This window comes from Dendrobates tinctorius, unplaced genomic scaffold, assembly GCF_039654945.1.
Source record: "Dendrobates tinctorius isolate UK_male_01 unplaced genomic scaffold, ASM3965494v1 ptg000011l, whole genome shotgun sequence".
Classification (NCBI taxonomy): Eukaryota; Metazoa; Chordata; class Amphibia; order Anura; family Dendrobatidae; genus Dendrobates; species Dendrobates tinctorius.
The window spans coordinates 117,159,098-117,184,909 of record NW_027361679.1 but is presented as its reverse complement, the minus strand read 5'-3'; the positions used below and the strand labels follow the sequence as shown (position 1 = coordinate 117,184,909).

At 50.5% G+C, this 25,812-nt stretch overlaps 1 protein-coding gene across 3 annotated transcripts in view; it reads left to right on the top strand.

The window, feature by feature from the left end:
* The window catches only part of THOP1 (thimet oligopeptidase 1), a 94,457-nt gene that overhangs the window by 13,890 nt on the left and 54,755 nt on the right, over positions 1 to 25,812 (top strand). For all 3 annotated transcript variants that reach the window (XM_073546748.1, XM_073546742.1, XM_073546756.1), the window contains exon 3: positions 14,073 to 14,221. In XM_073546748.1, the coding sequence (XP_073402849.1) occupies positions 14,073 to 14,221 (149 nt within the window). The remainder of the gene's footprint in view (positions 1 to 14,072; positions 14,222 to 25,812) is intronic.

Genomic DNA, 25,812 nt, shown 5'->3' with positions numbered 1-25,812 from the left:
TTCGTCTAAGTGACGGGTCACCCCCACCTGGAATTTCTTCCAGGGTGGGAGGCAGACTTTCCTTTTTCGCGGATGCTTGGCTGTCCGTTGTAGACGACGCTTGGGTCAGAGAACTCGTCGCATCCGGTTACAAAATCGAATTTGCTTCACTCCCGCACAGACGGTTTTTCCGGTCTCGGCCTCCGCGACAGCGGGCCCAGGTTCCGGGTTTTCTGCAGGCCATTTCCTCCCTCCTTTCCGCCGGAGTCATTGTTCCCGTTCCCTCAGACGAACGGTTTTCCGGGTTCTACTCCAATCTCTTTGTAGTCCCGAAGAAAGACGGCTCTCTTCGTCCTATTCTGGACCTCAAATTGCTCAATCGCCACGTGAAGATTCTTCATTTCAGGATGGAGTCTCTCCGGTCGGTGATTGCTTCCATGGAGCCCGGGGAATTTCTCTGCTCGGTGGACATTCGGGATGCCTATCTGCACATTCCAATATGTGTGCAACATCAGAAGTATCTTCGATTTGCGTTTCAGGGAGACCATTTTCAGTTCACAGCTCTTCCTTTCGGCCTGGCTTCAGCGCCCCGGGTTTTCACGAAGGTGATGGCGACCGTCATGGCCATCCTTCGCTCCAGAGGGATCCTCATCATCCCTTATCTGGACGATCTTTTGATCAAGGGTTCGTCTCGCCAGGACTGTCTCCGGAGCCTTCAGATAACCCTGGACACTCTCAGCCGCCTAGGTTGGCTTGTCAACAAGGAGAAGTCCATTCTGATCCCCACCCAGCGTCTGACCTTTCTGGGTATGGAATTCGACACGGAGCTAGCCCGTGTTTTTCTTCCAAAGGAAAAATTTACAACTCTGTCCAAGGGCATCAGAACTCTCAAGAGGCCTGCTCCCATTCCCATTCGGTTCTGCATGAAGGTCCTGGGGAAGATGGTGGCCTCCATGGAAGCAGTGCCCTTTGCGCAGTTTCACCTTCGCCCCCTCCAGCTGTCTCTGCTTTCAGCCTGGGACAAGACCACGATGTCCTTGGACCGTCCTATTCGGCTTCCTCTCAGAGTGAGGCAGTCTCTCACTTGGTGGCTACGGCCAGCGTCAGTTCTCCAAGGGAGGTCCTTTCTTCCGCCTCAGTGGCAAATCATCACCACCGATGCGAGCCTCCTAGGATGGGGAGCCGTGTTCCATCAGAAAGCGGCCCAAGGCCGCTGGAAGCCACAGGAGTCTCTCCTCCCAATCAATCTTTTGGAGATCAGGGCAATTTTCCTGGCCCTTCTTCATTGGCAGCCCCTCCTCTCCGGCAAGCCGGTCCGTATTCAGTCGGACAAAGCCACGGCCGTGGCGTACATAAACCATCAGGGGGGCACCCGCAGCAAACAAGTAATGTCAGAAGTGGCCAAGATATTACGCTGGGCAGAACGTTACGTTCCGACAATCTCCGCCGTCCATATTCCAGGGGTGGAAAATTGGGCAGCCGACTTTCTGAGTCGCCAGGGCCTAGCGTCCGGCGAATGGTCCCTGCACCCCGCGGTTTTCTCTCAGATATGCGACCGTTGGGGCACCCCGGATGTCGATCTCATGGCATCTCGGATGAACCACAAGGTGCCGCAGTTCGTAGCCAGGTCCAGGGACCCTCTAGCCGTCGCATGCGACGCACTGGTGACTCCGTGGTCCCAGTTTCAACTTCCGTATCTGTTCCCGCCTCTGGCATTGATCCCTCGGGTGGTCAAAAAGATAAAATCGGAAGGCGTACCAGTGATTCTAGTCGCTCCAGATTGGCCAAGACGGCCTTGGTACGCGGAGCTGGTCAACATGCTCGTGGACGTTCCCTGGAGGCTTCCGGACCGTCCAGACCTTCTCTCGCAAGGCCCCCTTTACCACGAGAATTCTCAGTCTCTGAGTTTGACGGCATGGCCGTTGAGACCGCAATTCTGAAGGAATCAGGTCTGTCCAGTCAGGTTATTCAAACTATGATCAGAGCCAGGAAACCAGCCTCTTCCCGCATTTACTATAGGTACTGTGTGATGTACAATGTCTGTGAGGTATGGGGTTTTGTCTACAAAATATGATGTTTTCTGTTGTAACTTTCCAGAAAGATCCGGCACATATGACAATCCAGGCTGCTAGCTCTGCAGCTTCACCCCTCCTCCCTTCACACACACACAGAGCAGTGCCACCCCCCCTCCTCTACAGCCTGTGTTCGCACTAGTAATAGGAGACCCCCTGCTGTTACAACCATTTGTTTCCTCTCCACAGCTGAGAGAAAAAAGTGCGGGATGGTTCTTTGTTTGAAACAAAGAGGTTTGAATAAAACTATAAGAGCCTGCCCTGCGAAAACCGTACCAAGCAGAGATATGAAAATCATATTTTTGTAACCTGAGCGGTCCCAGCTTCGAGACCGCGTATCTTTCGAAGTTCTACCCTGTCCAGAACATGAGATAGGATTTGCGCCCAAATGGACGGTCATATCGCATAGATGTTTGATGTTTTCTTGATGGGCTCATTACGCTGGGAAACATGATACCACTGATGAGTCCATACCAGCTTCTCCCATAAAGTTATAGCTAATCTAGGTTTTGTAGCCAAAACATAACTTGGATAAGAGAGGTGGGATCAACCCAGAATGCACCTCTCCGTGATGTCACATAGGAAAGTCTATAAGGCATTTCCTGGGCAAACCAGGTCAGAACAGCTCAAGTCGTCGTGCTAGAAAGATCCAGATGAGCGGAGAAGTGCAGCTCCGCCTCCACCCACCATAGCCGCATGGTCTGCCTAAGGAACAATATGGAACTGTGAGTGTAATCTCTTTGTTTTCTCCACTTTTATTTTATACCTGTACTGTACATATTTTATGTCTCAATTTTATAGCAACTTTTATCTGTAATCACTGTCCTCTTTCGGAAAATAAATGAAATTATTTAGATCTGTCTCCATGCTCTAAGAATCGAACTATACGCCTTTGATAGATAATCGCTACTAATTCAAGGGGTTTGCCACGGACCCTCTTAATTTAACACTGTGAATTAAGTAACCGTGACTGGTGGCAGCGCGTTGTGTACGGCTATTACGGCTTGCTGGCAGTCTAGAAGGGTCTTATATTGCTGAGTAAGGGGCTTCAGCCACAGCATTGATAATTCCCTTACTGCAGAAGCCTAATTGCCGGTTCACAACAGGCAGCCCGTCCGGCGACTAATTATCCTAGGTGCAGTTCCCTGACTGACCTGAGGGTAAGGGGGGCGCCGGAGAGCTGCGAGTTCCAAAGTGGAACTGAGAAAGTGGGATATACATAAATCCCCGCAGTACTTGGAAGATTGATAGCAGTGGTGGGGCATCCAAATTAAACTCCCCCTGCGGCAAATTGTAGAGCGAGATTAGCTTGCTGGATATTTTTGTCACCTGGTGCCAGTGGTGGGATAACTAAGATAAGCCCCACTGCGCCTGTGATAGCCGTGTGCCGGCATTGTGTCACGTCCCTCCGTCCGCTGATACACCGGTGTCAGTGGTGGGATCGTGACATAGTGGTGACACAGGGTCCGCTGTCCGTCGCGTTTTGGTGGCAGCGGGACCCCCGTTAGTGTCGCCCGTAAGTAGACGAACGGCGGTGGGCTGTTCGTCACATATTGGTGGCAGAGCGGTGGGATAATCCTAGAGCATTAGTGATTTGGTTTGAGCAATCATTCCTCTCACTAAAAACCTGCACGGTTCCTGCGGGAATCCTGCATCATAGGTTTTGGAGAACAGACTCAGTGGTTACTAGTCCTGAGACATTAGTGTGTACTTGCAAGTATTCCCTCCCGTTTCTTCGTTTTTCTTTTTCTATCTTTTATTTGGCAACCATGGCGGCAAAAGGAGAACCTTGGTACACCCGGCAGACAAAGGAAGTTCTTGCTGCGTTATGCACGTACCAAGGCCTTGACGCCACGAACAAAAACAGAGCTCAAATGATCGCGGCTCTAGTGCAGCTGGACAACGACCAGAATCCAGCGAGCGCAGAAGTTGGCCCAAGTTGCCATGGGGCTGCAGCAGAGGCTCCACTCCTGAGCGCTGGCCCCACATTCAACCAGAACGGGGTGGACCCCTATCTGCAAATGGCCTTGGACGAACTCCCCGCCGAAGACAGGGATGGGCGGGTGAGGCTGATCCAGCAATATCGGCAGGAGGCCCAAGCCGAACGTGAGCGCCAAGCTGAGGCTGAGAGGGTCGAGCGTCAAGCCCAGGCTGAGAGAGCTGAGCGCCATGCAGAAGCTCAGAGGGCCCATGAGCTGGAGATGCTCCAGCGGGGGTGGAATGCCCCCACAGCCCGAAGCCGTGAGCCCAGCAGCGTCCAGACTCCTAAACCCCGGCCAGAGCATTTTCCCGTGATGGAAAAGGATGGGGACTTGGACACGTTCCTGCGAGCCTTTGAGAAAGCCTGCAGACAGTACCAGCTGCCTAGAGACCAATGGGCAAGGTACTTGACCCCAGGGCTAAAAGGCAAAGCCCTGGAGGCATTTGCTTCTCTTCCGCCAGAAGCCGATGACGACTATGACGCCATAAAGCAGGCGCTGATCGCCAAATACCGGCTGACACCTGAGGTATACCGAAAGAAGTTCCGACACCTCCAACGTGGCCCACACGATAGCTACAGTGATGTGGTGCAAGGACTCAGGACCCACTTTGACCAGTGGATCCATGGACTGTCCGTTGAAACCTTTGAGCAGCTACGGGACCTGATGATCAAAGACCAGTTCCTGCATCTCTGCCCAGCTGAGGTCCGACAGTTCATCCTGGACCGCGAACCAACGAACGCGGACAAAGCGGCGCAGATCGCCGACAACCACGAGGCCAACCGGAAGCCCGAGACGCGGAGGCCAGTCGCCACCAGCTGGAAAGGGGGTAAGCCAGCAACCAACCCCAATGCCCCAGCTAGCCGTCCCTCCGGAGGCCCAGTCCCTGTTGCCAACAACAGGCCGGCTACTGACAGTCGCCTGTGTCACCACTGCAAGCGGCCTGGTCACTTCTCTTACACCTGTCCGAATAGGCCGAAGAACCCCCCAGCCAAGGCCCCCGGGCCCAATGCCTCTGTTCTTTTGGTGGGAGGTGTGGTTGGGAGGGCTGACGACAACGTTCAACCTGTTCAGGTGGGGGCCCGTCTTGCTACAGGCCTCAAGGACACCGGGGCTGAACGAACCCTCATCCGTCCTGGACTGGCGGCCCCTGAAGAGTTTGTTGAGGGGAAAACCCTGACTGTCACCGGGATTGGAGGCACCCGTTGTCCCTTGCCAGTGGCACGAGTTTATCTCGATTGGGGTGCTGGGAGCGGGTTGAGGGAGGTGGGAGTGTCTGAAAATTTGCCCACTGATGTTTTATTGGGGACTGACTTGGGGAGGATGGTTGCATACTATGTCCCTGACACCCTTCCCCAAACTGATAATAAGGGTAACGTTAACCCTGATGATGTTGATGATGGGAAACTGAATGTGTTACCTGCTACTGCCTTGATGAGTAATGATGCAACTAACAACCATTCTTTCCCAAGGTATGATGCTGATGTGATTGTACCAAAGCAAACTGATAACCATTCTTTTCCTAGGAATGATGATGTTGATGTATCTGTGCCGACTGAACCCGTTAACCCTTTCTTTGAAACGGTAGATGTGTCCACAGGTACCGAGGTGCTCAGCCCCGTCACTCTGCGGAGTGAGACGGCTGAGGAACCCCTGGCAGGAGCAAGCAACGGTGCTCAAGAGAATGGGGAGGTGCATGGGGACCATGAGGAAGGTAATGCCATGCAGCTGACCAGTGCCACCGAGGAAGGTAACTGGCCCATAAGTAGCACTGCTCCTAAAGTGTTGGGGGTGGATGGGGAGGTAGAGCCCAGGGCAGCACCAGCTGGTGGGTCTGCAGAAATCCCCAGGGAGACAGCATACATAGCAGCTGTCACACGCAGTCAGAGTGCCCAGATCGCAGGTAACGCACTGTCTTCTGGACCCTCTGCTGCTACAGGAGAGACTGAACCAGAGGTGAACCCAGAGCCGGTTCCAGAGGGTCCCAGTAAAGAGGGGACCCTGACGTCCCTTCTGGCAGCCTCCAGCATGGAGTTCCAGGCTGCTCTGTACTCAGATGCCAGCCTGGAGAAATTGAGAGGTCTCGCCGAGACGCCCACCTCCAAGTCTGATAAGGAGAGGGTGTTCTGGGAACGAGGAAGGTTGTACCGGGAGACGGTACCCGGAGATCCTAAAAAGGAGTGGTTGAGGGAAAGACAGCTGGTCGTCCCCTATCAGTTCAGAACTGAGTTGTTGCGGATTGCCCATGAGATTCCACTCGCTGGACACTTGGGGATCAGCAAAACAAAGGCACGGCTGTCTCAACACTTCTATTGGCCCAAGATGGGGACAGATGTAACACACTACTGCCGCTCCTGTGCCACCTGTCAAAAAGTGGGTAAGGCGGGGCCTGCTCTTAAGGCTCCCCTTATTCCTTTGCCGGTGATAGAGGAGCCTTTCCAGAGAATCGCGGTGGACATTGTAGGACCGCTGTCCGTCCCCAGCAGCTCCGGAAAGCGATACATTCTCACCGTGGTAGACTACGCTACCCGGTACCCAGAGGCAGTAGCTCTGTCTTCAACCAGGGCAGATAAGGTGGCTGACGCACTGGTGACCATCTTTTCGAGAGTAGGATTTCCCAGGGAGATGCTTACCGATCAAGGGCCCCAATTCATGTCTCGCCTAATGGAGGCTCTCTGTGAGAAAATGCAGGTGACGCAGCTGGTATCGAGTCCGTATCACCCACAGACTAACGGTTTGTGTGAACGTTTCAACGGTACCCTCAAACAGATGCTCCGCATACTGGTTGAGACCCAAGGGCGCGACTGGGAGCGGTACCTCCCACACCTGCTGTTCGCTTACAGAGAAGTTCCGCAGGCTTCGACCGGGTTCTCCCCCTTCGAGCTCCTGTATGGCAGGCGAGTCCGGGGACCCCTTGGGTTGATAAGAGAATCCTGGGAAGATGAGCCAAACCCCACAGAAGTGTCCATCGTGGATTATGTCATGCGCTTCCGTGACAAGATGCAGACCTTGACGCAGTTGGTGCATGACAACATGACGCAGGCTCAGGCTGACCAGAAGCGCTGGTACGACCAGAACGCCCGGGAGCGGACCTACCAGGTGGGTCAAAAGGTGTGGGCGCTGGTCCCTGTACCAACGGATAAGCTTCAGGCAGCCTGGGAAGGCCCGTACGTCGTCCACCAACAGCTCAACCCGGTCACCTACGTGGTCACGCTTGACCATGCTCGGGGTAGGCGCAAGGCCTTTCACGTCAACATGCTGAAGGCGCACTACGAACGTGAAGCTTGCATCCTACCGGTCTGCAATCTGCCAGAGGATGGGGAGGAAGATTCCCTCCTGGACATGCTGGCCCAGGCCAAGGCCAATGGGTCCATTGAGGATATGGAGATAAGTGGTTCGCTCACCGTGTCCCAGCGGTTGCAGTTGATGGCCACCCTGGAACTCTTCCGGCCCGTGTTCACCAACCGTCCTGGGAGGACGGAGTTAGCGGTTCATGAGGTGGACACCGGGAATCACGCCCCATTACGGCGAACACCTTATCGGATCTCTGAAACGGTGCAACAAGTCATGCGCCGAGAGGTCGATGAGATGTTAAGGCTGGGAGTGATTCGACGGTCAAAAGGTGCGTGGGCTTCACCTGTAGTCCTCGTGCCTAAAAAGGATCGAACCACCCGGTTCTGCGTGGACTACAGGGGGCTCAACGCCATCACAACCTCTGATGCCCACCCGATGCCGCGCATCGAGGATCTGCTCGAGCGGTTGACAAACGCCAACTACATATCCATCATGGATTTGAGTCGGGGATACTGGCAGATTCCCCTGAGCCCTGAGGCGCAGGAGAAATCCGCCTTTATCACCCCCTTTGGACTGTACGAGTCCACGGTCATGCCCTTCGGCATGAAGAATGCCCCTGCCACTTTCCAGCGGATGGTCAACCACCTGCTTCGGGGACTGGAGGAGTACGCCGTGGCATACTTAGACGATATTGCCGTCTTCAGTTCCACCTGGGAGGAACACCTTCAGCACCTCCAGGAGGTGCTCAAGCGTCTTCACCAGGCAGGCCTGACCATCAAGCCGGGGAAGTGCCAGATAGGCATGCGCAAGGTCCACTACCTGGGGCACCGGGTAGGCGGGGGTTCCATGAGTCCGGAGCCAGAAAAAGTGGACGCAATCGTGTCCTGGCCCACCCCCAGGACCAAGAAACAGGTGAAGTCCTTCTTGGGCACTGCAGGGTACTATAGGCGGTTCGTACAGGACTATAGCGCCCTTGCCAAACCCTTGACTGACCTCACCAAGCAGAGGCTACCCCAAACAGTCAACTGGACAGATGACTGTGAGGCGGCTTTCCAAGCTTTGAAAGCAGCCCTGTGCAACTCTCCAGTGTTGAGAGCAGTCGACAGCAGTCGCCCGTTTCTGGTACAGACCGACGCCAGCGAGTTTGGCCTCGGTGCTGTGCTTAGCCAGGTCGACTCGGGGGACCAAGAGCACCCCGTGTTGTACCTGAGCCGGAAACTTTTGCCGAGGGAAGTGGCATACTCGACCATCGAGAAGGAGTGTCTGGCCATGGTGTGGGCACTGCAGCGTTTGCAGCCCTACCTGTATGGGCGCGCCTTCACGGTGGTAACCGACCACAACCCTCTGAGCTGGTTGCACACAGTGTCCGGAACCAATGGAAGATTGCTCCGCTGGAGCCTTGCCCTTCAACAGTACGATTTTACTGTAAAACACAGGAAGGGCAGTGAAAACGGCAATGCCGATGGGTTGTCCCGCCGGGGCGAACCCGCTGAGGTGCGCATGGCCGATTACCGAGAGGTAATGCCTCCTTAGCGTCCTCTTAAGGGGGGAGGTGTGATGTACAATGTCTGTGAGGTATGGGGTTTTGTCTACAAAATATGATGTTTTCTGTTGTAACTTTCCAGAAAGATCCGGCACATATGACAATCCAGGCTGCTAGCTCTGCAGCTTCACCCCTCCTCCCTTCACACACACACAGAGCAGTGCCACCCCCCCTCCTCTACAGCCTGTGTTCGCACTAGTAATAGGAGACCCCCTGCTGTTACAACCATTTGTTTCCTCTCCACAGCTGAGAGAAAAAAGTGCGGGATGGTTCTTTGTTTGAAACAAAGAGGTTTGAATAAAACTATAAGAGCCTGCCCTGCGAAAACCGTACCAAGCAGAGATATGAAAATCATATTTTTGTAACCTGAGCGGTCCCAGCTTCGAGACCGCGTATCTTTCGAAGTTCTACCCTGTCCAGAACATGAGATAGGATTTGCGCCCAAATGGACGGTCATATCGCATAGATGTTTGATGTTTTCTTGATGGGCTCATTACGCTGGGAAACATGATACCACTGATGAGTCCATACCAGCTTCTCCCATAAAGTTATAGCTAATCTAGGTTTTGTAGCCAAAACATAACTTGGATAAGAGAGGTGGGATCAACCCAGAATGCACCTCTCCGTGATGTCACATAGGAAAGTCTATAAGGCATTTCCTGGGCAAACCAGGTCAGAACAGCTCAAGTCGTCGTGCTAGAAAGATCCAGATGAGCGGAGAAGTGCAGCTCCGCCTCCACCCACCATAGCCGCATGGTCTGCCTAAGGAACAATATGGAACTGTGAGTGTAATCTCTTTGTTTTCTCCACTTTTATTTTATACCTGTACTGTACATATTTTATGTCTCAATTTTATAGCAACTTTTATCTGTAATCACTGTCCTCTTTCGGAAAATAAATGAAATTATTTAGATCTGTCTCCATGCTCTAAGAATCGAACTATACGCCTTTGATAGATAATCGCTACTAATTCAAGGGGTTTGCCACGGACCCTCTTAATTTAACACTGTGAATTAAGTAACCGTGACTGGTGGCAGCGCGTTGTGTACGGCTATTACGGCTTGCTGGCAGTCTAGAAGGGTCTTATATTGCTGAGTAAGGGGCTTCAGCCACAGCATTGATAATTCCCTTACTGCAGAAGCCTAATTGCCGGTTCACAACAGGCAGCCCGTCCGGCGACTAATTATCCTAGGTGCAGTTCCCTGACTGACCTGAGGGTAAGGGGGGCGCCGGAGAGCTGCGAGTTCCAAAGTGGAACTGAGAAAGTGGGATATACATAAATCCCCGCAGTACTTGGAAGATTGATAGCAGTGGTGGGGCATCCAAATTAAACTCCCCCTGCGGCAAATTGTAGAGCGAGATTAGCTTGCTGGATATTTTTGTCACCTGGTGCCAGTGGTGGGATAACTAAGATAAGCCCCACTGCGCCTGTGATAGCCGTGTGCCGGCATTGTGTCACGTCCCTCCGTCCGCTGATACACCGGTGTCAGTGGTGGGATCGTGACATAGTGGTGACACAGGGTCCGCTGTCCGTCGCGTTTTGGTGGCAGCGGGACCCCCGTTAGTGTCGCCCGTAAGTAGACGAACGGCGGTGGGCTGTTCGTCACATACTGGAAGGCTTTTTTCCGTTGGTGTGATGATAAAGGAGTCTTCCCAATGTCCTTTTCTATCCCATCTATCCTTGGGTTTCTTCAGTCTGGGTTGGACGCGGGTCTGTCCCTCAGTACGCTCAAGGGCCAAGTTTCCTCTCTCTCTATCCTCTTCCAAAGAGAGCTAGCTTCTCTACCACAGGTCAAAACTTTTCTACAAGGGGTTTCCCACGTGGCTCCTCCTCATCATTCGCCAATAGATCCGTGGGATCTCAACCTCGTTCTTGGCGCTCTCCAGAAGGCGCCGTTCGAGGCTCTCCAGGACATCCCTTTGTCCCTTCTCTCTTGGAAGGTCACCTTTTTGATCGCCATTTCATCCATCAGAAGGGTTTCTGAATTGGCGGCCTTGTCATGTCGTTCCCCTTACCTCATTCTCCATCAGGACAAAGCCGTCCTCAGGCCCGTTCCTTTTCTTCCAAAGGTGGTTTCCGCTTTCCATATCAATGAGGATATCGTCCTTCCTTCTTTTTGTCCGGCTCCGTCTCATCCTCTTGAGAAGTCTCTCTACAAACTGGACGTAGTTAGAGCCCTGCGTGTCTATCTTGTCAGGACCTCTTCCTTTCGTCTGTCCGATTCCTTGCTGATCATCTCTGAAGGTCGCCAGAAGGGCCTTCCGGCTTCCAAATCCACGATCGCTCGCTGGATTCGTTCTACCATTCTGGAAGCGTATCGTCTTCAGGAAAAGCGGCCCCCTCCGGGAGTAAGAGCTCATTCCACCCGGGCTGTGGCGGCTTTGTGGGCTGCTCGTCACCAGGCCTCGGCCATGCAAATTTGCAAGGCTGCAACCTGGTCATCTTTGCACACCTTCACGAGGTTCTACAGGGTTCATACCCAGGCTTCATCTGATGCTGTGGTTGGTAGGAAGGTTCTGCAGGCGGCGGTGGCGCACCGGCCGACCTGAGCCTTTCGGTTACTTTCGTTCCTTTTTGCTGTTCCCACCCTTGGGACTGCTTTGGGACGTCCCATGGTATTCTGTGTCCCCCAATAAGGCGATAAAGAAAGATGGATTTTTGGTTCTTACCGTAAAATCTCTTTCTTGGAGCCTTCATTGGGGGACACAGCACCCTCCCTGTTTAAGTTGTACCGTGTTGGGTCTTAGAGTCCCTTGTTGGGTTGGTACATATGTTTCGAGTTTTTCTCGTTGCTTCTCCTACTGCTTTTTCACCAACTGAGGTGCTTGGTGCCTGTCGGTGGGTGTATACTGCCGGGGAGGAGCTAATTTTCTGTTTTTGCATAGTGTCAGCCTCCTAGCAGCAGCAGCATACACCCCATGGTATTCTGTGTCCCCCAATGAAGGCTCCAAGAAAGAGATTTTACGGTAAGAACCAAAAATCCATCTTTTTTCCTATTTTTCCACCCCAAAATTTGGGGTGCGTCTTATAGCCCGTAAAATGTGGTAAGTATTTGTAAGCTAAAATCAGGAATGGAACAATCAGAGGAAAAGTATAATAGAAACACAACACATCTTTCAAAATTCGGTTCCGATTACAACTGGCGACAAATATTTTGCAATATTCGCCGAACAAAGCCGAATGTCATAGAATCATAGAATCGTAGAGTTGGAAGGGACCTCCTGGGCCATCTGGTCCAACCCCCTGCTCAAAGCAGGATTCGCTAAATCATCCCAGTCAGATGTCTGTCCAGCCTCTGTCATTGGAGTCAATGGGTGTAGAAAGGACCGAATGTTTGGAATCGATTGTCAAACATAAATTTGCCACGACTATGGCAAATTCAGATTTGGCAACTGATTCCTAACATATTTGCTCATCTCTAGTCACCAGTTCTGTATTTATCACCCTCTCCTGGTTTTGGTAACAAATATGGATATAAAATACTGAATGTGTGAACATGGCCTCAAGGGGTTGTTCAGTTTTAATTAAGTTTCTGCCCCGGCTGCAGATTGAAGCTGTAGCTTGTCTTTTTTTTAAAGTAGCATTATTTATTTTACTTAAATAACTCTATTAATTCCACAGCACTTTAAATATATCATCAACCCTTTACTGGTTATTAAAAATGATGTGGGGTCCCCCCTATTTCTATTATATCAGCAAAGGCTAAGCAGACAGGTGCGGGATTATGTTAATAGGCTGGGAAGGGGCCATGGATCTTGGCCCCACACCCAGACTAATATCAGCCTCCACAGAATTGGCGCATCCGTTAGATGCGCCAATTCTGGCCCTTAGCCTCGGCTCTTCCCGCTTGCCCTGTTGCATTGGAAAGTCCTCCAGCTGTCTGCTTTACTTAACTGGTTGTCAACAATAGGGAGGAACACCACACCATATTTTTTAATTATTTAAATTATTAAATAATTTAAAAAAAACTGCATGGCCGGGTGCCTCTGTTTTTGATACCAGCCAAGATAAACCCGACAGCTGAGGGCTACAGCCCACAGCTGTCTGTTTTACCTGCGCTTGTTAAAAAAAAAAAAAGGGACCCCATGTCTTTTTTTTTTTTTTTTCCTTTCCTACATATTACATACGTCTTATACTACAAAACGTGACATGGCTGTGATGGAGCCAGAAGTACCCACACCGGAAAAGCTTGATTGACTGCGCTGCAGCCTTTTAGCAAGATTGGTTCAGACTGCTGAACCCGAACAGTCTGTGAGAAGTCCTTGTTCGGGGGTCTGTGCACGGACACTGGGGGTCTGTGCACGGACACTAGGTGTCCGTTCCAGACTCAAACTTTACTGTTTGCGTTAGCCCATCCCTAGTCATGGGCTATTATTATTGGAACCTGGTGTTTGCTATGTAGTTTCTTATAACCTGATATTGAACTCCTACTGCTGTGAAGAGGCATTAGATTACGCCTGTTCTCACCTAATAAGCTGTTCAGCTTTCATAGATCCCTCCGAGACAAAACCAAACGTCTTCATTTCATGTGTCTAAGGGTATGCTCACTCAGCATTTTTGTCTTGCGTGCCAGTCTTTGAAGCATAAGATTCTTATGGAAACGTCAGGAAATTGCTGGGGGTGTTTTCCTCCTTTGACCGTGCTCAGTGTCCAGCTTTTTTTTTAATCTATATATAACATAGTTGCGGCTACCTGACACATGGTCGGGTTATTTCGCCTTTTCAGCTTTTGAAGCCTTAAGCGGCTAAAGAAGGAGCAGCTTATGCACAGTGAGCCGATGTGACATTGCTTTACAGTTGTTAATTGTTATTGGCATATTTGTGTTTTTTTTTGCGTAACTATTTTATTTTAGCATTCATCCTTTTAAGGTGACTCCATTCTGCTTATCTAATAAATATCATAGAGCATGCTGACTAGGTAATATTACTGTAGGAACAGCCAATGTTGTGTAATGTTCCTGTCTCTGGGTTTTATATCTCACCGCTCCTGAAAGAGTTAGTAAGAAAACCCTGAGCTCAGCATTTGTATAGACTGCTAAATGTTCACTGAACGCTGTTGTAACAGTGGGAAATTTCCCGCACTGCATCCTTACTAAAAGGATTAATGTGTGTCCTATAGGTTATGGCTCCCATTCTCTGTGATGGTTACAATTGTTGCTGTCCCCCCATAACCTTCAGCATGTGAGTTTTTTCATCTATTCGCAGTGGAAAGGAACATGCTGGATTTCCTGCAGCACGTGTCTTCCGATAAAGATGTCCGAACAGCAAGTACCGAGGCCGACAAGACCTTGTCCGAGTTTGATGTCGAGAAAAGTATGAGGGAAGATGTGTATAGACGACTTGAGCACTTGCAGGTTAGAACACCATTAATCACCAGTTTCCTGCCCACCTTTATGATGGTTGCTTCGGGGTAAATCCTTGCCTATAGTCCAGATGCAGTACATTGCCTGTCACATGTTATTAAATGTTCTGTAAAGCACCATTAGCAGGTCTTGGAAAACTGAAGCAAACGTTTGGATCATTTCTGCATTCCTTCTTATGAACCTGTCTTGCCACATAATTACATAAAAGTCCACAAAATGTTTAATTTTGAAGTACACTCATGCTACACTTTATTGTGTTTAGTTGATGTGTATGCATCTGTGATATACATCACATGCGCTGTTTTTTTAACCCCTTAATGACCCCTGCTTTTTTCGGTTTTGCGTTTTAGTTTTTCGCTCCACTTCTTCACAGAGCCATAACCTTTTTATTTTTCCATCAATATGGCCACGTGAGGGCTTAGTTTTTGCGGGATGAGTTGTACTTTTGAACAACATCATTGGTTTTAGCATGTCTTGTACTCGAAAACGGGAAAAGAAATTCCAAGCGTGGTGAAATTGCAAAAAAAAAATTGCACACTTGTTTTTTGCTTGCCTTTTTGCTAGGTTCACTAAATGCTAAGACCTCCTGCCATTATGATTCTCCAGGTCATTACGAGTTCATAGACCCCAAACATGTCTAGGTTCTTTTTTTTTTTCTAAGTAGTGAAAAAAAATTCCAAAGTTTGCTAAAAAAAAAAAAAAATTGCGCCATTTTCCGATACCCCTATCGTCTCCTTTTTTCATGATCTGGGGTTGGGTGAGGGCTTATTTCTCGTTCGCCTTATTGGGGGACACAGAGACCATGGGTGTATGCTGCTACCACTAAGAGGCTGACACTATGCACAAAAAAAGGTTAGCTCCTCCTCCGCAGTGTACACCCCACCGACCGGCAGGGAATTCCTCAGTTTTAGCTTAGTGTTAGTAGGAGGTGGACACGGGTCTTTCATTAGACCCATATCTACCTCGTTGTGCGTCGTTCCTTTTCAGGGTCCCGGAGGGATACAGTGTGATCAGTCACAACTGTACTCCCACAAAGAGACTATGAGTACGGCGTGTACTGCCACCCCGTATCCTCATAGGTCTCTACAGCAGGACCAGGAGATCCGAACACGGATGTGTGTCAGGCGATCCAGATGGTCCTCGTCCCCCGTCTCCCACCCACTCGCCTACCAGAGCCTGTCGGTCGGATGAGGCGCGGATACTCTTCGTGAACGCTGGATGAAGGTACCTTTATTCATAGAGACGGATCAGGCAGGGTAAGTACGAGGCCCGGGTCCCATTCTCCTCGGCAGCTCCAGTGGCCACTGTGGCAGTGCTGCGACGCCTCCGCGCCGCCCCGCGCTTCCCGGCGGCCGCCGCATTTAATTCAGGCCCCGGTTTACCGGCCTGTTCTGCCACAACTTGCCCCCAGTGCATTTCTAGGGGGGGGGTTTCTCCCTTCCGGCCCCAGCGAGCCTCAGGAGCGGTCACTGCGGCAGTGCTGCGGGGCCTCCGCGCTGACAGGCGGCCGCCTCATCTAATCCATGCCCCGGCTTCATCTTGGGCCTTGTCCTGCGTCGCGGCCACACCCCCCGCCTTCTTTCTCGGGCGGGCTTTCCTCCCGCCCGCTTTAAGCCTGCCCACCGCCTTTTCCCCTCACTCTAAGTCTCCCTGAGGCGGCGCTGTCTCCACCCACCCCAGTCTGGATAGGACGGCGCCATTTTTAGCATCGGCGGTTAGCCCCACCCATCTTCTTCCTCAGTCTCTGCAGGGAAGCGCGCGCTTCCTGCTCTGTTCTCAGGCTGCCGCCATTTTCACAGCCTGTCAGCCGGACGCTGTCCTATCTGCCGTGCCCCCTGCAAGCCCAGACGAGCCGTGCACCTTCATTTGCTGGAAGCTGCGACAGGACACCCGACCGTGAGTAGCTCTGCGACAGCAGACTGACGCCCTCCTCTGCCTCCTGTCCCCCAACCTTCCGGCACTGCCTCAGTGACTGTCCGTCAGTATGTCTAATTCTAAGTCTGACCGCTCTCGTCCTCCTGCCTCCTCTTGCATCTTAGTTAAGTACTTTGCGTGCTCTTCTTGCAATCGCAAACTTCCCTCAGGTCAGTCCACTTCCCTCTGCCTGAATTGTAGCAACCCTATTCAGCCTGACGCCGTCCAGGAGCCATCTAGGGCCCCAGGCGAGATTGAACTCCCCATGCCTGGCTGGGCCTCGTCTCTATCACAGTCAGTGGCAGACCTCACCAGGGTGTCTCAGACCCTAGTAGCCGTCCTGGATAAGTTGCCCCTGGACACCTCTACAGGGTCCAGCAGGCCTCAAGAGGTTCCATCTGAGTCGGCCAGCGTTAGTCGCAAAAGACCCAGGCAGGATCTCCAGCCGGATTCCTCTCCTCGCCCCATGTCACCACATAGTCCTTCTCGGCAGCCTCCCTCCCGGGCCTCCTCTCCCGAGTCAGGTGAAGAGCTCTCGGACAGATCATCTGAGAGGATCTTAGAGCTGGATCCGGACCAGGATGCGAACATGAGGGTTAATGTGCAGAACCTCATTGCAGCGATCCATCAGACCTTCGACATTGCTGACCCCCCTGCGAAATCCTCAGATCAGGAGGTTTCGTTCAGACGGGAGGAAACACCCTCCAGGGTATTCCCTTTACATTCCGAGTTTGGAAAGATTTTTACCAGGGAAAGAGGGGATCCGACTAGACTCTTTCAGCGAGGGAAGCGTCTCGGCGTTCTGTACCCGTTTGCTAAAGAGCTCACGGACAACTGGTCTGCTTCTCCCTTGGTCGATCCGCCCGTGTCCAGGCTTTCTAATAACACGGTTCTCCCGCTTTCAGGCGTGTGGCGTCTCTTAGGGATTCTAATGATAGGATCATAGAATCCCTAGCGAAGTCTGCCTTCGAAGTGGCTTCGACGGCGGTATGCCCAATTTTTGCTTCATCTTGGGCAGCAAAAGCCATAGCCACTTGGGCAGAGGATCTTCGTCGGCATCCTAGAGAAAGCACATCCAGATCGATTGGCCGATCTTGCCAATCAGATTTCCCATGCGGGGGATTATCTGCTTTCTGCTTCTTTGGATGCCGCATCCTGCGCAGTCCAGGAGTCAAGTAACGTTGTGGCAATCCGACGTACAATTTGGCTCAAGGCCTGGCAGGCGGACCTGTCTTCTAAAAAGTCTCTTACTAATCTGCCTTTTCAGGGAGGGCGCCTCTTTGGATCCCAATTGGACCAAATTATTAAGGACGCCACCGGAGGCATGAGTTCTCTCCTGCCTCAGGCCAAACCTCGCAGACCCCCACTGAGGCGTCAGTTTCGACCCTTTCGGGCTTACCGCCGTTTCAATACGGCGGAGACCTCCTCCAACCAACAAAGAACGCAGGCATGCCAAGATAGGAAGAAAGTTTCCTTCAGACCCACTCCCTCCTGGCGCTCCCACTCTTCGCGGGGCAGACCATCCAGATCCGGATCGGGATGGCCCACATCAACATGACTATCCTCGGACTCCCGAGGGTCCCTCCCAATTGGGAGGTCGACTCCTGTTCTTCAAGGACGTCTGGCTGGCCTCGGTAGAGGACGCTTGGGTCAGGGAGGTTGTATCGTCAGGATACAAGATAGAGTTCGTCTCTCTTCCACGGGATCGTTTCTTCGAATCCCGTCCTCCAAAAGAGCCAGCTTTGATCCCGGGGTTCTGTACGGCCATCGACTCTCTCCTCAGTTCCGGGGTGATTGTGTCCGTTCCCGAATCGGAGCAGTTTACAGGGTTTTATTCAAACCTGTTTGTCGTGCCGAAAAAAGACGGGGCGTTCCGACCCATCTTGGATCTCAAGCTTCTCAACAAGAGAGTTCGTCTTCGCCACTTCCGGATGGAGTCAGTTCGTTCGGTAATCGCTTCTATGGAGGAGCAGGAATTCATGTGTTCGATAGACATCCAAGATGCCTATCTACATGTTCCAATATTCTCTGGACATCAGAAGTTCCTGCGTTTTGCGGTTCGCCAGGAACATTACCAGTTCGTTGCGCTACCCTTCGGTCTCGCCACCGCTCCCAGAGTCTTCACGAAGATCGTGGCTGCGTTGATGGCCTTGTTGAGGATCAGAGGTCTCGTTCTTTTTCCGTACCTCGACGATATTCTGATCAAAGCTCCCTCTTTCCAACAGGCACGCCTAAGTTTGACGATCGTCCTGGACACTCTTTCCGATTTCGGGTGGATCATCAACAGGAAAAAGTCCTGTCTGGTCCCTACTCAACGTCTTGTGTTTGTGGGCCTACTGTGCGACACTCATCGCTCAAGGGTCTTTCTCCCACAAGAGAAGATGATCTCCCTGCAGCAGGCTGTGCGATCGCTGCAGACCACACAATTTCCGTCCCTCCGAACAGCTATGAGGGTCCTGGGAAAAATGGTGGCGGCGATAGAGGCAGTTCCCTTTGCCCAATTTCACGCCAGACCTCTCCAACACGCCATTCTGTCGAGGTGGAACAGGTCGGCTCTGTCCCTGGATCGCCCTGTTCGTCTTTCATGCCGGATCAAGCGGTCACTCAACTGGTGGTTGACGTCACCTCTCATCCTCTTGGGGCGGTCTTTTCTTCCTGTTCATTGGCAGATTGTAACAACGGATGCCAGCCTCCTCTGCTGGGGTGCAGTGTTCCGCAATCACACTGTTCAGGGTCGTTGGTCGACTCAAGAATCTGCTCTGCCGATCAACGTTCTAGAGATACGAGCGATCCATCTGGCTCTCGTCCACTGGGAGAGACTCCTCAGGGGCCTGCCTGTCCGGATTCAGACAGACAACGCCACAGCGGTGGCATATGTCAACCGCCAAGGAGGGACACGGAGTGCCTCAGCCCTGGCAGAAGTGTCCAAGATCCTTCAGTGGGCAGAGATTTCGGTATCTACAATCTCCGCGGTACACATTCCCGGCGTAGACAACTGGGCCGCCGACTTTCTCAGCCGCGAGGGTCTCGCGGCAGGAGAGTGGTCCCTACATCCGGAGGTATTTCTTCAGCTCTGCAGTCGTTGGGGAACCCCGGACGTAGATCTGCTAGCTTCTCGCCTCAACAGGAAGGTCCCACAGTTTGTATCCAGAGCTCGAGATCCTCTCGCAGTGGGCGCCGACGCTCTGGACATTCCTTGGTCACAGTTCGAGCTCCCCTACCTGTTTCCTCCCCTGCCTCTTCTTCCCAAGCTGTTGAAGAAGATCGAAGCAGAAGGAATTCCAGTCATTCTCATTGTCCCGAATTGGCCCAGAAGGTCTTGGTTCGCGGACATTGTCAGCCTTCTCGCGGACGCCCCCTGGAAGCTTCCAGACAGGGCAGATCTGCTGTCTCAAGGTCCGATTTGCCACCCCAATTCTCGGCCACTCAATTTATAGGCGTGGCTGTTGAGACCGAGGTTTTGAAACGTGCAGGATTCTCCGGTCGAGTAATTCATACCATGATCCGAGCCAGGAAGCAAAATTTACTACCGTACTTGGAAGGCCTATTTCACTTGGTGTGAGGCCAATAACATCGCGCCTATGTGCTTTTAGCTCCCTTCCGTTCTGGCGTTTCTTCAGGCAGGGCTGGATGCGGGGCTTGCTCTCAGTTCCTTGAAGGGTCAAGTTTCGGCACTCTCCATTTTATTTCAGAAGACTTTCAGAAGACCTCAGGTCAAAACCTTTCTTCAGGCCGTGGCTCACACAGCTCCTCCGTATCGAGCGCCCGTGGATCCATGGGATCTTAATCTGGTTCTTGAGGTTCTGCAAGGTTCTCCCTTTGAACCTCTCAGAGAAGTCTCCCTTTCCCTTCTCTCCTGGAAGGTATCCTTTCTGGTGGCCATCACCTCCATCTGGCGCGTGTCGGAATTGGCGGCTCTTTCTTGCCGCTCTCCTTTCCTGGTACTTCACCAGGGCAAGGTAGTTCTGCGGCCTCCGCCCTCTTTTCTTCCGAAGGTGGTGTCCTCCTTTCATCTCAATGAGGATATTGTTCTGCCGTCCTTCTGTCCGAGTCCAACTCATCCTCGGGAGCGGTCCCTGAACAAGCTGGATCTGGTCAGGGCGATGAGAGTCTATCTGTCTAGGACATCTTCCTTGCGAAAGACAGACTCTCTTTTCGTCATTCCAGATGGGGCGTGGAAAGGTCACCCGGCTTCCAAAGCTACTATTGCTCGCTGGATCAGATCGGCAAGTTTGGAGGCCTACCGGGTTAAGCATCGAGTGGCCCCTCCAGGGATCAGAGCGCACTCTACCCGGGCAGTGGGTGCTTCCTGGGCGGTACGCCACAGAGCCTCCGCGCTGCAGCTTTGCAAAGCTGCAACCTGGTCTTCGGTTCACATGTTTGTGAAATTCTACAGGGTCCACACCTACGCTTCGGCGGACGCCAGCCTAGGTAGAAGGATTCTGCAGGCAGCAGTGGTGAGTCCACTGGCCTGGTGGAAGTTTGTTTCCCTCCCCAGGGACTGCTTTGGGACGTCCCATGGTCTCTGTGTCCCCCAATAAGGCGAACGAGAAAACAGGATTTTTGGGTTGCTTACCGTAAAATCTGTTTCTCGGAGCCTTCATTGGGGGACACAGCACCCTCCCATGTTCTACAACTCCTGTTCTTACTTTGGTTGATTGGTTACAGTTGAGTTGTTTGTTCTGTTTTCAATCTATTCTGTTTCTTCTACTACTGCTTTCTCACTAACTGAGGAATTCCCTGCCGGTCGGTGGGGTGTACACTGCGGAGGAGGAGCTAACCTTTTTTTGTGCATAGTGTCAGCCTCCTAGTGGCAGCAGCATACACCCATGGTCTCTGTGTCCCCCAATGAAGTCTCCGAGAAACAGATTTTACGGTAAGCAACCCAAAAATCCTGTTTTTGTGCACGCCAAGCTGACTTTTTAAATATACCATTTATGTGCAGATACGATCTTTTGATCGCCTGTTATTGTATTTTAAAAAACTGTAATTCTGGCGTTTTGATTTTTTTTTTTCCCGCTAAACCGTTTAGCTATCGGGTTAATCCTTTTTTTTTTTTTTTTATTGATCGGGCGATTCTAAACGCAGCGATACCTAATGCGTGTGTTTGATTTTTTTTTGTTGTTGTTTTATTTTGAATGGGGCGAAAGGGGGGTGATTTAAACTTTTATATTTATTTATTTTTTTTTCATATTTTTTAAACATTTTTTTTAATTTTGGCATGCTTCAATAGCCTCCATGCAAGCATCCACAACTTGATCGCTCTGCTACATATAGGCGATGAGCAGATCGCCTATATGTAGCAGAATTACAGTATTGCTATGAGCACCGACCACCAGGTGGCGTTCATAGCAATGCGTCATCAACAACCATAGAGGTCTCGGACCTCTGGTTGTGATGGCAACGCATCGCTGACCCCCCGTCACGTGACGATGGTCGGCGATGCGCGTATTTCTGGCCGGAAGCTCTGGTTAAATGCCGCTGTCAGCATTTGATAGCGGTGTTTAACTAGTTAATAGGCGCGGGTGGATTGCAATTCCACCTGCGCCTATTGCGGAGCTCTCACCAAAGCAGGGATCTGACCTTGGACGTACTGTTGCGTCCAAGGTCAGAAAGGGGTTAAAGAGGTGGTCCACTACAATGTACAACCCCTGGCAAAAATTATGGAATCACCGGCCTTGGAGTATGTTCATTCAGTTGTTTAATTTTGTAGAAAAAAAGCAGATCACAGACATGGCACAAAGCTGAAGTCAATTCAAATGGCAACTTTCTGGCTTTAAGAAACACTAAAAGAAATCAAGAACAAAAAATGTGGTTGTCAGTAATGATAACTTTTTTAAACCAAGCATAGGGAAAAAAATATGGAATCACTCAATTCTGAGGGAAAAAATTATGGAATCATGAAAAACAAACCCACAAAACAACACTCCAACACATCACTAGTATTTTGTGGCACCACCTCTGGCTTTTCTAACAGCTTGCAGTCTCTGAGGCATGGACTTAATGAGTGTCAAACAGTACTCTCATCAATCTGGCTCCAACTTTCTCAGATTGCTGTTGCCAGATCAGCTTTGCAGGTTGGAGCCTTGTCATGGACCATTTTCTTCAACTTCCACCAAAGATTTTCAATTGGATTGAGATCTGGACTATTTGCAGGCCATGACATTGACCTTATGTGTCTTTTTTCGAGGAATGTTTTCACAGATTTTGCTCTATGGCAGGATGCATTATCATCTTGAAAAATGATTTCATCATCCCCAAACATCCTTTCAATTGATGGGATAAGAAAAGTGTCCAAAATATCAACATAAACTTGTCAATTTATTGAAGATGTAATGACAGCCATCTCCCCAGTGCCTTTACCTGACATGCAGCCCCATATCATCAATGACTGTGGAAATTGTCATGTTCTCTTCAGGCAGTCATCTATATAAATCTAATTGGAACGGCACCAAACAAAAGTTCCAGCATCATCAACTTGCCCAATGCAGATTCGCGATTCATCACTGAATATGACTTTCATCCAGTCATCCACAGTCCACGATTGCTTTTCCTTAGCCCATTGTAACCTTGTTTTTTTCTGTTTAGGTGTTAATGATGGCTTTTATTTAGCTTTTCTGTATGTAAATCCCATTTCCTTTAGGTGGTTTCTTATAGTTCGGTCACAGACGTTGACTCCAATTTCCTCCCATTCATTCCTCATTTGTTTTGTTGTGCATTTCCTGTTTTGGAGACATATTGCTTTAAGTTTCCGGTCTTGACGCTTTGATGTCTTCCTTGGTCTACCAGTATGTTTGCCTTTAATAACCTTCCCATGTTGTTTGTATTTGGTCTAGATTTTAAACACAGCTGACTGAACAACCAAAATTTTTTGCAACATTGTGTGATGATTTACCCTATTTTAAGAGTTCGATAATCCTCTCCTTTGTTTCAATTGACATCTTTCGTGTTGGAGCCACGATTCATGTCAGTCCACTTGGTGCAACAGCTCTCCAAGGTGTGCTCACTCCTTTTTAGGCTGAGTTCACACGTTGCATTTTTTTCGCGGCGGTTTTAACCGCGCGATTTTGCCGCGAAAACGCGAAAAATAAGCATCCCATGCATTCCTATGGGATTCCGCAATGCTGTGCTAATGCTGCGGTTTTTACCGCGGCGGAATCGCTTTGCGGTAAAAACCGCAGCATGCTCATTAATTTGCGGAATCGCGGCGATCCCGCACCCATAGGAATGCATTGTTCCGCTTACTTCCCGCATGTGGCTGTGCCCACCATGCGGAAAGTAAGCAGAACATTTGCGGATGGTGCCCATGGTCCGGAGGAGAGGAGACTGTCCTCCAGGCTTTGGGTACCATATCCCTGTAAAAAATAGAATTTAAAATAAAAAATATTGTTATTCTCACCCTCCGACATCCCGCGCAGCCTTCCCGCCTCTCTCCACGCTCCGGTCCCAGTAGTCCTTTGCGAAAATGCTCGCGATGACGTGCGTTCTCGCGGGATCGCGAAGTCTCGCGGTCATTCGCGCGACGTCATCGCGAATTACCGCGAGACGTCGCGATCCCGCGAGAACTGACGTCATCGCGGGCATTTTCGCAAAGGATTACTGGGAACGGATGCGCGGGACGTCGGAGGGTGAGAATAACACCGTTTTTTTTTTTTTTACATTCTATCTTTTACTACTGATGCCGCATAGGCAGCCTCAGTAGTAAAAAGTTGGTCACACTCGTCAAACACTATGTTTGACGAGTGTGACCAACCTGTCAATCAGTTCTCCAAGCGATGCTACAGATCGCTTGGAAAACGCTAGCATTCTGCAAGCTAATTACGCTTGCAAAATGCTAGTTTTTCCGCGGGAAAATCGCGGGAATTTAAAATGCGATTTTCCCGCGGACTGGAATTCCGGAATTCTCGCGGTAATTTCCGCGAGAGTTCCGGTACGTGTGCACTTAGCCTTAGATGCAGACTAACGAGCAGATCTAATTTGATACAGGTGATAGTTTTGGGAATGAAAATTTACGGGTGATTCCATAATATTTTCCCTATGCTTGGTTTAAAAAAGTAACCATTACTGACTACCACATTTTTTGTTCTTGATTTCTTTTGGTGTTTCTTAAAGCCGGAAAGTTGCCATTTAAAATGACTTTAGTTTTGTGCCATGTCTGTAATCTGCTTTTTTTTCTACAAAATTAAACAACTGAATGAACATCCTCTAAGGCCCGTGATTCCATAATTTTTGCCAGGGGTTGTATAATTCACGCATTGATTTATACCTTTTACACAGGTATTTTTGTAAATACTTTGTTGCCAAATTTGCCTGTGAGTGGTGCTATCGCTGCTCACTTAGTCCTGCTGATGTCACATCAACTTCCGGACTCCCTTGCCATCACCAAGGCGTGATCCAGTCCCATACACTCCCCCCTGATTGACTGGAATGTGGGTGGTGTTTCACCGCACGTCACAGCCCAGTATCTAGAGCACGCTTGCTGCCAATGAAAGCAGAGGAGATACTGGGCTGTGACGCGCGGTGAAACACCACCCACATTCCAGTCAATTAGGTGGAGTGCGTGCGACTGGGTCACGCCTGGGGGATGCAAGGGGGTCCGGAATTTGATGTGACATCAGCATATGTTAGCAGCGGCTGCAGCCTGGGTCACGTGATCAAAACTGTGCAAGCAGCGATAGCACTTCTCACAGGCAAATTTGGCAACATTAAGGTATTTAAAAAAATACTTGTTCAAAAAGGTTTAAACCGATGGGCAAATTATACAGTATAGCGGACCACCTCTTTAAGTTAAATAAGCACTCCCAACAAAGCTTTTATTCACTTAATATATTGCAACCATAATATTATACATCACTGTGTACTTACAGTTGCTCATTTTGCCTTTCTCCTTTGCCTCATTGAGGGACACAGGACCATGGGTATATGCTGCTGCCACTAGGAGGCTGACACTAATTAAACACAAAGATTAGCTCCTCCTCTGCAGTATACACCTGCACACTGGCTCCAGCCGAACCAGTTCAAGCTTAGTGTCAGTAGGAGGCACATGTGCATTGATTTTCAGATCACATTTATAGCTTTTTATTTTTCTCTATTTTTATTCTTAATTTTTTCAAGGATTACAGAAGCAGCGACGGATCCCTTAAAGGCGCCGCTCTCCCCAAACCTACAACAGGCAGGAACTTGGAGTGTCGCCTCCGTGTACCCACCTGCATCGTTTGTCATTTGTAGGCCTGAGATCTTTTTTAGGAGCAAAGGGTCCGTTCAGGACACCGCTTTCCCCATTCCAGCAACAGATGGGAACATGGAGTGTCGCCTCCATGTACCCCCCTTCTGCATCCAGGCTCATTCCGCTTTTTTTTGTGTGCTGGACCAACAGCCCTGACTCCTCCTCGGGGAGTTAACCCTTTGGATGTCCAGAGGCACTTACGGCATCCGTGTGCCCCCCCCCCACTGCATCGCCCCTAGTAAATCATTATTTAGATAGGGGCAAAATTGTTTGGTGAATTGGAACGCGCGGGCCTCACAACATAGCTTAGGACACTCTCGGGGTCCAGACGTGTGACTGTGTCAAATTTTGTGGCTGTAGCTGCAACGGTGCGGATGCCAATCCCGGACATACACACACACACTTACACACATACACACACATACATACATACACACACTTG